At 40.6% G+C, this 13062-nt stretch overlaps 1 protein-coding gene across 1 annotated transcript in view; it reads right to left on the reverse strand.

Moving 5' to 3' along the window:
• LOC141107666 (cytochrome P450 2C21-like) overlaps positions 1 to 10792 on the reverse strand; it is a 32227-nt gene extending 21435 nt beyond the window's left edge. The window contains exons 1-4 of the mRNA XM_073598562.1: positions 10538 to 10792; positions 7621 to 7786; positions 4512 to 4661; positions 1 to 132 (exon numbers count right to left, since the gene is read on the reverse strand). The exon at positions 1 to 132 is cut by the window's left edge and continues 29 nt beyond it. Coding sequence (XP_073454663.1) covers positions 1 to 132; positions 4512 to 4661; positions 7621 to 7786; positions 10538 to 10756 — 667 coding nt within the window. The 5' untranslated portion in view covers positions 10757 to 10792. The remainder of the gene's footprint in view (positions 133 to 4511; positions 4662 to 7620; positions 7787 to 10537) is intronic.
• Between the last annotated feature and the right edge of the window lie 2270 nt (positions 10793 to 13062).

Raw genomic sequence — 13062 nt, forward strand, 5'->3', positions numbered from 1 at the left:
AACTTTCATGTAAAAGAGCCAAGAGCTGAAGAAACCTTTTGTCTCCATACTCAAACCGGCTTCCAAACACCACTGAGCAGATGACATTTGAAACTGCCTTGGCAAAATAGAAATTTGGATTCACAGACTGACCTGTAAGATAGAGATAGTAAAGACTTAACAAACCATAATGCCTCGTACACATGGTTGGATTTTCTGATGGAAAATGTCTGATCGGAGCGTGTTGTTGGACATTCCGACCGTGTGTGGGCTCCATTGGACATTTTCCATCAGATTTTCCAACACACAAAGTTTGAGAGCAGGCTATAAAATTTTCCGACAACAAAATCTGATCGCGTCAATTCCGACTGTGTGTGGCCAGTTCCGATGCACAAAGTGCCACGCATGCTCAGAAGAAATTCCGAGACGGAACAGCTCGGTCTGGTAAAATTAGCGTTCGGAATGGATACAGCACTTTCGTCATGCTGCAATGTAAAAAATGGTTTAATACAGCGCACTCTCTTCTTCTTTATAATGTGAAAAGAATGAAGTAGTTTTGCTGCCTTTATTCACACAGACTTCTCACAAACTTCTTTCTTCATTATTTATTGTGATTCCCTCAATATATTTTGATTTGTCACATCTGACCAATTTTTTTTTGTTTGTTTTTAATTGTAAAAAAAAATTTTTTCAAGGCTGTTTTTTTTTTTTTTAATTTTGTATGCTTTTTAATAAAGAATATTTTTGTGTGTGTTTTGTGCAATACACAACACAAGACAAACCTTAATGTCAGGCAAAACTCTCCTAATCTTGTTACAATATAGGCCTCAATCTAGAAGCAGTATAGGCCCAAGTTTAGATCTTACCTTCGTTATCACAATCAGCGCCTCCTATACTCCTTCCTCCGCTCACAGATCGTACGTACTACGCACGCGTGTTACGCTTTATACACACTGCGCATGCATGTAACTCTGCCCGCCCCTGACATTCTTTCTAGTCTATTCCCCGCCGCTTTTCGTTTGGCGCAGTGGGGGAAGAGCACATGGCGGAGACACAGCAGGTGCATGCTAATTATAGCAACGAGGAGGAGGGGGAGGAAAGCCCGGAGACGGAAATGTCTGGATCCAGAAGGAGACGATTAAAGGCATCAAATATGTCCTTTGGGGAGATGTTGGAGATGGTCGACATCCTGAAGAAGGCCGACTATGATGGAAAGTATGGACCTTACCCCAACCCCAATGTCAGAAAGGCCAAGATCATGGCGAAAGTGGTCAAAAGTCTGCACCAGAATTTCGGGGTACGACGATCGAAAGATCAGCTCAGGAAGCGGTGGTCGGACCTGAAATTAACAGAGCATGAGCAGTACAGAAAGATCCGGAGAGTGCTGCAAAAAAGTAAGTAGTTGTGCTGTGTTCCTATTCTTTTTATGTTTGTTACGTTCGTGCTGATCCATGTGCTTTTCTGAACTGTTGTACAGTTTAAAATGGCAACTTTCATGTTCATGGGCACATTATTCGTTCATATCAAACATTTTTATTTCGGTCTATAAAACACCATTGTTTTGGCCATATGCATTTGACCACATTTTTTAGGGCCTACTTGTCTGAAAATAATTTGGTTGTGTAGATGGGTTTGTTACTAGAATGAAATGCAAACTAGATTCTGTGTAAGGAGAGGACACTCAGCAGCTGTTTACACATCTGGACACTGGAGCACTAGTGTGGGACACAAGAACACCCTTTTTATTAGGGGGTCCACACAGGTGCTCCAGTGTATACTATAGGGGGGTCTCCATCTTTGAAGCTTGTACAAAACAGGTAAAGTATTGAAGTTTGACAAAGGACCCAAAACATTCTACATCTTGGAACTCTGCCAAAATCAACAATTGTACCCCACTTCCAAGCAATGTTTCATATTTATAGTTCTGCCATCAAATATATGTGTGCTAAGTATACCATTTTTTTTCACATAGGGGAGAAAAGACTCGGAGGACACCCCTCATCCGAGGAGACCAAAGATACCCCACCTCTGGAAGAAGGGGAAATCCCACAAAGACAAACAGAGCAGGAGGAGGAAGACATGGTGGAAATTGTCACCACAACAGGCGAGTGTCTGCGACCACAGGCTCAGGTAAGAGATGGATGCTGGCATATTTATAATACATTTTTTTTTGGTTTCTATCTTTTTAGGTGATCGTGATGTTGTGGATCCAGATCCTTTCACCTCTGAAAGTGCCCAGATCCTGATTGGTGAGATCATGGGGTGTAATGTTGTATTGGAAAACATCAATAAAAACATCAATGATGTTATTCAAAAAAATAAGGACATCATTGATGTTTTGGGGAGAGTTTAAAACCCCTCCAAATCCCTTTCTTTTATGGTGTGCTACAATTTTAAAATTTTTTGTTGAATTGTAGAAAAGCCAAATTTTGAAGAGGCACACAGTGTGTCAACATGTGCTATCTGCCATCACGGGAGATCAATGGACGTGTTTTGGGGGTGCAACCCCTTCCTTAATAATAAAGTAGCTGAGAGGAAGGGGTTGCTCCCCCAAAACACATCCCTTGATCCCCCATGATGGCAGCTAGCACATGTTGACATCCGTAAATTGGTGTGCATCTTCAAAATTTGGCTTTTCCTGGGGTGACTTCACCCCATCTGAACGCAATATCAAACACAGTTCCTAAATACTCATGTCTGATATTGCCTTCAAGTTCTACCAAATGTGAACTTTGTAAATTCAAGATTTGTGTCTTTCTTGTTGGTGTGAAACATGCCTGTTTTATCTTAAATGGACATTTCTACTTTTTCTAATGCCACCCCAAAAATTGTTATACAACAAACATGTTGGTTTGTTTTAATAACCTTGTCAAAATGCACATGTGATTGTGCAGGTATTAAAAAGATTGTTAATCAAGAATGCGTGGATTGTCTCAACGCTACAACACTTTTGTGATGCTCTAATTGCTGCTTTCTGTGACAATGGGTGTTATTTCATAAGGGCAAATCCACTTTGCACTACAAGTGCAGTTTCAAGTGCACTTGTAGTGCAAAGTGTCTTTGCCTTTAGTAAATAACACCCAACAGTGCTTTGTATAAGGTTACACAATCACGCCATTTTCAGGACTCCACACATTTCTGTCAGGGTCAGCTAAAACAAACACAAGCAGTAAATGTCACCAAAGATTTGCTTAATTATTTTTTTTATTTGATAAAGGTTTCACACATTGTCTGGCATATTGATAGCCCCCCTACCCGCAAAGAATTCAAGGTATCTTAGCCGGACATCACGGGCACTCAGGGAGGGCAAGCCAGGACGGCCACTTTCAAGTGCCGTCAGGGTTGGTTCATTTTGAATTCCAGCTTCAGGCCCAACTGAGCCAGCATAGTTGGCAGAATGTTGCCGTAAAAAGTTGTGTAGAACACAGCACGCCAGGATAATGCGATTCAGTTTATACTCCGCCATATGTATGGGTGTAAGAAATAGGCGGAACCGGCTGGCCATGATTCCAAACATGTTCTCCTCCATGCTTTTGGCCAGCTGGTAATTAAAAACCCTTGAAAATAGACAAATTGGCCAGTACACCCTGCAATTTTACAGCTTCCTAGCTCAATTTTTTGTGGGCAAGGCTCAATACTTATCAGCACCCCCTTTTATTCTTGAACAAAATATTCAAGCTATGTTTGTTTATAATGATCTCTGTTAGGTCATTTGAACTATACCGCATATATGCGTATCTTGTTTTATTTAATTATGATACTATACTAGCCTCAAGGCCTGGAATAACTGAAATCCAATTCATATCTGCTTTTTATTGTATAGTTTTATAAAACCTCTCAATAAAGTTCTTGTTAAATAAAAAAAATACATTAAAAAATTGTCACCAACCAAAAAAGTACACTTGCTAATATGACATGGTAGTCTCCTTTTTTAATAGACAGTTTCTTTTTAACTGACCACTTTAAATTCACCTTAACAGTGCTATCCAGCTATTCTTTTTCCTGCGTCTGCAATTGCAAAATTCCACAAAAGGAAAAGCAGGTGAGTATTAAATGGTTGGGGGTTGGATATACACTTTGTCACTTTTCCCTAAACTCTCTGATGGTCACTGTGGTGTCTATTCCTCACTGCACCTGAATTTTATCATTATTCAGTCATTAATAGAATACAGGTTGTGGTGTGTAGCCTGTGGTGTCCTACAGAGTAAACTCTAATTCTGCACTGTGATTGGAGGGGAGGCTTGACAGTTTCATATGACAAGACTCTCTACCTAACCTAACTCTAACTAATCTCTTTTTTTTATTTTATTGGAGTTTTTTCAAATATAAGCAATAAAAAGGATACAAGTGGTGAAAGACATATACCGTAGGTATATGAACAATCTTATTTACAAAAATGAGGCTTTACTTGCTTTAGAGTCAAGAAGCAAGCTCTAAAAACATTTGTAAAAATAATCAATGCGCTTTATTAATGTTCAGTGTTTTTGGTCATACAACTGCTTTATAAATGTCCTCCTATGTGCTTTACTTACAGTTGGTTTTCCTAAATTCTTCTGTAAGGAAATAGGCCTCTTCCTGGATTCTTTCTTCAATGCTTTTTTTACCCATTCTAAAATTTCGGAGGGTCATCAGAGAAAATCGCCGTAGCTGTTTCCAACGTTCCCCGTTACTGGAGACCACTCCTAAAAATGATGTATGGCACCAATGAAACGCAACTATTTACTACAGAATCTAGGAACCACAGCTTTAACCAAAAGCTTTTCATTAGATTCTCATAACTTGTCTCTCTGAATATGGCTAAATTACAATTTTTTTTATTGGGCAGGCATGTTAAATCAAAGGGAACCAAGGTGAGTAGAATACATTTACAGGGGACTAACTAGAGTCAACGTGGCCACAGCTAATTAAAGCTGAACTCTAGGCCAGCCCTCAAAATTTCTACTCGCCTGCTTACATTAGTGGAAATAAACTGAGGGAGAGTGTGGAGCTGCATCGAAGGGGGCGGGGCAGGCGCCCCTGACAGGTGGGGTTGAACGGGAGCTGATTCTCCTCCCAGCATCTGCCCAATATCATTCTCTTAGCAGGGCCTGGCATACAGTGGGAGTCAGCAAAGAACTAGATGAATAAAGTATGATGACTGCGCTTAGGACAAGTGTAAAGGTATGCAGCCCCCCTAAAGAAACTCCCCAAGGTGTTTCAGAATTAAGTATATATATATAAATGGGGTAATGGCACTCCCTAAAGTTTGGTTGGGCAGGTGAGTGATATAGAGTACCAATAATAATTGGGACCGATATACATGCTCCACGGCGAGTAGCCCCACCTAGGTAGGTTGTATAAATAGATACCAAACAACCGCGTCCGTGAATGTGCAAATAAAAATAGGGAATAATAAGAAATAATATAGTAATGAAAATTGATAATGAAAATTATTAGTGATAGTGTTGGTAGACATGCCTACCCTAATTAAACATACATTCCATGTGAGCGCAACCGTAAGTGGTGACTTAATTGATATACCAATCGTATACGTGTACACACTCCAAAAGTAGATAATACTGTGCCTGTGACTAAAAACAAGTGTTGATACCTCAAATGGACATAGGTACCAATAAACCTATAAGTGTCTATACAGTTGAGAGCCTAAATATAAATTAATTGAGCACCCAAATACATATTAGGCCTCTACCAAATTATAGATCTTCAACCATATACATTAAACAAAATTATTTAAACCTTAGTTAGTTGTTAATCACTTTTTAAGAGTGTTTGTAAACAGTCCACAATTATTAGACAGTCCGTAGTTGCGAGAAAGTCTTCAATGTGGTAAAAAATAGATCATAATAACCAAACACAAAAATCAAACGAAAAAATATGAATAAAAATAAAAATCGTGACTTGAGTGTATTCAACGTCCTTGGTGACTTTGTGCTCCCCCTCAAGGGTCCCCACTCACCAGATCCATTCACCCCAAAGGGGTCATTCGCATATGGATGTGACCTCTACGATCTCCCTGCCGGCGTGGTGGATGGATTTCCCAGGATGGTCCTCAGCATATACAGGATGATGAAGCTTTGTCACTCATGTAGAAAAAAGGAATGGTGGACTCCCATAGTGTAGTAATTAAAATTATATTTATTCCAACATAAAATTCTTTCATTAAAAATACTATAGTCCAGGTCAGCTGGCTATAGTAGTACAGCAGCAAAAAAATCTAAATGTATACGCACACCATGGGCATAGGTATGCACCTATATGTGCCTAGCACAACTGCTCTCATAGATAAAAAGTTTCCTTCCTTAACTTTTTATCTATGAGAGCAGTTGTGCTAGGCACATATAGGTGCATACCTATGCCCATGGTGTGCGTATACATTTAGATTTTTTTGCTGCTGTACTACTGTAGCCAGCTGACCTGGACTATAGTATTTTTAATGAAATAATTTTATGTTGGAATAAATATAATTTTAATTACTACACTATGGGAGTCCACCATTCCTTTTTTCTACATGAGTGACAAAGCTTCATCATCCTGTATATGCTGAGGACCATCCTGGGAAATCCATCCACCACGCCGGCAGGGAGATCGTAGAGGTCACATCCATATGCGAATGACCCCTTTGGGGTGAATGGATCTGGTGAGTGGGGACCCTTGAGGGGGAGCACAAAGTCACCAGGGACGTTGAATACACTCAAGTCACAATTTTTATTTTTATTCATATTTTTTCTTTTGATTTTTGTGTTTGGTTATTATGATCTATTTTTTACCGCATTGAAGACTTTCTCGCAACTACGAACTGTCTAACAATTGTGGACTGTTTACAAACACTCTTAAAAAGTGATTAACAACTAACTAAGGTTTAAATAATTTTGTTTAATGTATATGGTTCAGGATCTATAATTTGGCAGAGGCCTAATATGTATTTGGGTGCTCAATTAATTTATATTTAGGCTCTCAACTGTATAGACACTTATAGGTTTATTGGTATCTATGTCCATTTGAGGTATCAACACTTGTTTTTAGTCACAGGCACAGTATTATCCATCTTTGGAGTGTGTACACGTATGCGATTGGTATATCAATTAAGGCACCACTTACGGTTGCGCTCACATGGAATGTATGTTTAATTAGGGTAGGCATATCTACCAACACTATCACTAATAATTTTCATTATCAATTTTCATTATATTATTTCTTATTATTCTCTATTTTTATTTGCACATTCACGGACGTGGAGGGAGAGTTGTTACTTCACGGTTGTTTGGTATCTATTCATACAACCTACCTAGGTGGGGCTACTCGCTGTGGAGCTTGTATATCGGTCCCAATTATTATTGGTACTCTATATCACTCACCTGCCCAACCAAACTTTAGGGAGCCCCATTACCCCATCTATATATATATATAAAGAACTAGATGAAGTGGGGCTGCCAAAGTTTACTTTTCCTAATAACAAACTGGTGATTGGTTGCTCAGACCACTTGTTCTTTTTTCTGCCCTCGCTCCTCTCTAACACTTACAGTACATCCTGAGACCGGTAGAGAGAGAAGGCTGCATGTGGTATGTTCCCGGTCTTAGGCAGTTCACATCCAAAAGAAGGCACTGTGAAAAGGACAGCTTCATAATCTAAGTTGTTCTTACCATGTCCTCCAGAGCTTATCCTTTCCAGTAGAGGCATGCGTCCCCGAGCACTAAAATCATCTGCTTTATCAATAAGGGCCTCCTTGACTGCATCACAGCTGCACAGAATTACAACTTTTTCCATGCCCATATGAATGGTATAAACTGGGCCGTACTTCTCACTCAGCTGCAGGACAAATAAAATTTTAAATGCAATTTTTTTCTTTGAAATTTTATGACATGTCGGTGTTCTAAAATCTCAGAAAGGTGCCTCCCAGTGCAGCGTATTCCACTTAAGAACCAGGTCACCCAACAGAGCCACATTAGTGGCTGTTATTACTAACAACTCACAAACTGTGGCTGTATTTGTCAGTTGTTCTCTTTTTTTCCAGGGACAGTCTTAGATTTTGTGATGATCATGATTTTCTAGCTATTGAAGTTTAACTTAAAAAAATCAACTTTGGCTCCAGTGGTTATGCTTACAACTGTCATAACAATGGCCTCCCACCCCCCACCCAATACTTGCCTTTTTAGGTTCCCTTCAGAGTCTCTTTACCTGCTGTTTCATTTTCCTTTCAATCCCTTAGCCACAGCTAAGTATGGGTTCTACATAATGAAGAGCTGGCTGCTGAGACAGAGGAAACCAATTAGCACCTTTGCTTCACACAGGTCCAATCCTCCATGACAACCACCCCAACCATGAAAAAATGTCCCTACGTTGGCGGTGTCAATAAAGAGAAAAAAAGTCCCTACATCGGTGGTATTACTAAAAAGAAAAAATGTCCCTACATCAGAGGTAACATAGAAGAAAACACCACCACAAAGGTCCCCCTCCTCGTGTAAAGCTCTACCCTGAACCCTGGCCTGTCCCCCTTCCCCACTTCAAAGCTTATCCTTCATCCCCCTCCACGAGTAAAGAGCTCCATTCCCCCCTCACTATAAAGCTTCCCACAGCTACTAACCAGTCCTCAGTGCAAGAGGAGCAGCTTCTAGGAGGTTGGGCTGTCATGACTCATGATCTGTATAAGCACTTGTTCCTCTATAGCATGACAGCCCAGCTTCTTTCATAGACAGAAGCTGACACAGGAAGCTCGCTTCTGTTTTTAGAACAAGTGACAGTCCTGAGTGTAGGGCAAGACCCAGAGATAGTGATACTAAATACCACAACACTGGATGAAAAAAAGCCCTGCTAACAGAAATGACACTGCAGTCACTCCAGTCAGTGGGAGGCAGGAAGAAGGGAGCTGCTACAGCTCCCAACACCCCACCTACATAGAGCCATGGCACCTGAGGCATGTTCCCCTTCTGCCCCCCTGGTCTTGGCCCTGATTCCTTATTGTAAATTTCCCTTGTATTCTTGTTTTGGTGACAACCCTAACATTTTGGATTTTGCATCACTTTTAGTCCTTAGGTCAGTGAGCACCAGGACATACAGAAAGAGTGAATCTACCCAGCAAGTAAACAAAAAGCAATGAAAACTTACTAACTCTTTCCCATGCTATCGAAAATTTAAAAAAACAATGATTTTTACATACACTTTAACTTAAGTTTAGGTACGAAAACTATAATTAAACTATATTCCACCAAATTCCCTTGCAAATCCAGATAATACCTTCAACAGCAGTTAAATCATCACTGTGCTGACCATAGCCTGTGCCAAGAATGGATACTTAGGAGGGGCACAGCAGGCCCACCAACTACAGGCTGCCTGCAGAAAAGTACAGGAGGAGGTGGATACAAGACCGGTCATTCTGCACAAGATGTGAGAGCAGCAGTGACTGGAAACTTATTACGGGAAGCTCCTGCAATGAAGCAAAGTACCAGAGTTTAATGCTGAATTATTGGACAAATCAGGAAGAAATACACCAAGCACATCGCAATTAAAGTCAGAATATACATACCTCTTGTAACTAAGCAAAAACATTTTGCCTGGATTTTAATTTTTTTAAATATTTTTAACAGAAGGTGATTATCAGTAAAAATGATGACTGCATAGAATTAGTTACAGAAAGCTAGCAGAGGGAACACTAGGAGTCTAGTTATTAAATATTCATTGGACAAATATCACAAGCATTCCTCCAGCCTGCTCCAATATCCCTGTATTTTCTTTAATATGATTACAGTATTTTCTAATGCCGTGTACACACGGGCGGACTTTTCCGTGTGTGGGCTTCATCGGATTTCCGATGGACCTTTTCGGTCGAAAAATCAGATGGACTTTAGATTTGAAACATGTTTCAAATCTTTCAGAAGGATTTGAGTCCGGTCGAAAAATCCGCTCATCTGTATGCTAGTCCGACGGATGAAAACCGACGCTAGGGCAGCTATTGACTACTGGCTATGAACTTCCTTATTTTAGTCTGGTCGTAAGTCATCACGTACGAATCCGTCGGACTTTGGTGTGATCGTCTGTAGCCAAGTCCGTTCATTCAAAAGTCTGTCGGAAGTCTGTCAAAAGTCCGTTGGAAAGACCATCGGACCTTTGATGCCGTAAAGTCCGCCCGTGTGTACACGGCATAAGACCTTTAGCTCTATCTAGTGGCCAAAATATGGTTATTTTTATGAAATACCCCTATCAGAAAAATTAACGCGTGTTGGCCACTAGATATGTAATCTAGTAATGATATGTAATAATTAGTCTTAGGGAAAATGAATGCAGGCTTGGAGAATGCTTATGGCATTCATCAAATAAATGTTTTTTAAATAGACCCCTAGGAGAAGGTTGAGGTTTCAAAAAAACCTTTTGTGACATTCAAAATCATAAGATGTATTTAGGAAATAACTTTTGCTCCTCTTAATTAAAAATCAAATTGCGATCACTGCAACATGTTATGTTGTGATTCAACAGACTGCACAGTGACAGCATGGATTATATAAACTAATGCTTTATACCTGCCAAGCTGGTAACTGATATCTTTAATCAAACTTGGAAACTTACCTTATTGAGTGACTTGAAGAGGTCTTTTCCATTTAATTGCAGAATGTTCCCAATAATGGGCAACGGGGTGGGCCCCGGTGGCAGCCTACCTTTGCTTTGATGCTTCCTGGCATGTGTGATACTTAAGATGAGGAAGATCAAACAGACAATTAATAACAGCGTGCTTGTACTCAAGATCTCCATGTTGGCACTATGCTCTCCTGCAATGGAGCTAATCATATTTCAGTCTACTACAGGCTTTTTTATAACGGGAACACCTCAGTGGGGATGAAATTGGCTCACTAAATAGATTACCCAAGAGCCAGCTATCTTTTGGCATTGCTGATATCTACTGTAAACTCTTGTACACTAAAGTCTCTCAGGGTCACATGTTTACCTGTACTAATAATATTAAATCAAATTACCTTGTTTGACTTTTTCTATCAGGTGAATAGGATGCTTTCATTGGATAATATGAATATAATATAATATTGCAGTTAAATGACTGCCAAGGCTTCTACTTGATTTGTGGACTGGCTCATGTTTTAGGACACTCCAGTCATGCATGAAAATCTGGAATCTGAAACGCCTTCAGTCTAGGTTCACATCTTGATGCATTTTTCAGGTACGTTTTGCAGTGCATTTTGCATTTTTAAACCAGCGTTTGTATGTGTTTTTGCATGCAGTTTTAATACATTTTGCTTTTTACGATTTATTTTCTTTAAACGCACTGTAAACACACTGTATATAGCTGGTTGCTAAGGATGGGGACGGGAAGCTGGCCACCGCGTCCTTAACAACTGATGAGTCATCAGCTATTAGCTGGCTTCCCCGCTGAAAGCTGAATGTAAAAAAAATAAAAAAAATTCCTGGCCACAAAATGTATGGAAAAAATGGAGTAGGGTTCCCCCCCAGGTCAAATATCAGGCCCTTCGGTCTAGTATGGGCTTGGACGGGACCCACCCCCATCAAAATGTAAAAAAAAAAAAAATTTACCCCCAAAATACATACCAGGCCCTTACCAGAGCATCCCGGCCGGCAGGTCAGGGAAGGGAGGGACAGCTGACAGCTGATGACTCATCGGTTGTTAAGGACACGGCGGCCCCCTGCTTAGCAACCAGCTATATACAGTGTTAAAATAAAAAACGCAAAACACATCAAACATCACATCACAAACACAATACTTGCGTTTCTGGTGCGGTTCCATTGAAGTCTATTACTCGCAAATCTCCGGAAAAAAAGTCCCCGACACTTTCCAAAAATGCACCGGCTGCAAAATGTGTAGAAGTGAACTTGTACCATAGGAAACCATGTTAAATGGACTGTAGTGCGTTTATGCAAACTGCAAAATGCACTAAAAAAGCATAGGTGTGAACCTATAGGGTCAATGTAGGAAAGGGTTAGAACCTCTGCCTGGTTTTATTGTTGTCTGTATTACTTATTGGGAAGGTCTTTCTTCACTACCTATTTCAGTGTTGGGGGTTAAGAGGGAGATTTAGGGGCTCAGTGAAACAGGGACCAAAGGAAAAGTTCTCTCTTATGAACAAAGCCAATAACAAAAAAATAAATAAATCATGTACAATCACGACAGATTAAAATACCTGTAAGGATGGGTTTACGATCCGTTATTTTAAGAAGTTTAAAGAACAGCTAACACCAAAGTTATGCTCATACATGAATGGGTTAGGAGAAGGCTTTGAGATGAGGAGGGAATCACTACTAGCCTCTATTACAGTTATACCCAAAGAGGGAAAAGATACAACCCTGTGCTCCAGCTATAGACTGTAAGAGAAGCTCAGTTTGAACCAGAAGGCTATTACATGTTCATGCACATAATTATGAGCAAAGGCCTATTTAAAGTGGTTGTAAACCTGCATGGAGAAAAAAAAAAAAAGACCTGCAAGACAAAGGCATAATGAACTAGTATACATAGCATACTAGCTCATTATGTAATACTCACCTGAGATCAAAGCCCCCACTGCGGTGTCCGGACACAGCACCGGCCAGTGACATTTCTCCCCGGAGTTACTTCAGGGTATCGTGGCTCCGGCACTGTGATTGGCCTGAGCTGCAGTGGCGTCACTCCCGCGCATGAGTGCAGGAGCCACCAGTAACGGTACACTCACTGAAGCAAGCACCACGTACGTGCATTGCTTCAGTGTGCATGTGCCAATGATGTCAGCACATGCAGATACAGGGGATATCTCCTAAACCATGCAGGTTTAGGAGATATCCGGGGTAGCTACAGGTAAGCCTTATTATAGGCTTACCTGTAGCAAAAAGTGGATTGTAGGGGTTTACAACCACTTTAAGCTGAACTATGGCATGAACAGATTAAACTCTGGATTCCCGCCTACCTATTGTGACCTTGGCTTGTACTCTGATTCTGCTCCTGTCTTGTGATTCTAAGCCCTGCTGCCTGACTGTGTACCGACTCCGGCCTGTATCCTGACTCTGCCTCTGTCTTATGTTCCTGTACCTTCCCTGCCCAGCTGTTGATGACCTTTTGGCTTGAGTTCCGCTAGGCCCCTGCCTGCTGATCAAGC

The sequence above is a fragment of the Aquarana catesbeiana genome, linkage group LG09 (assembly GCF_042186555.1).
Source record: "Aquarana catesbeiana isolate 2022-GZ linkage group LG09, ASM4218655v1, whole genome shotgun sequence".
Classification (NCBI taxonomy): Eukaryota; Metazoa; Chordata; class Amphibia; order Anura; family Ranidae; genus Aquarana; species Aquarana catesbeiana.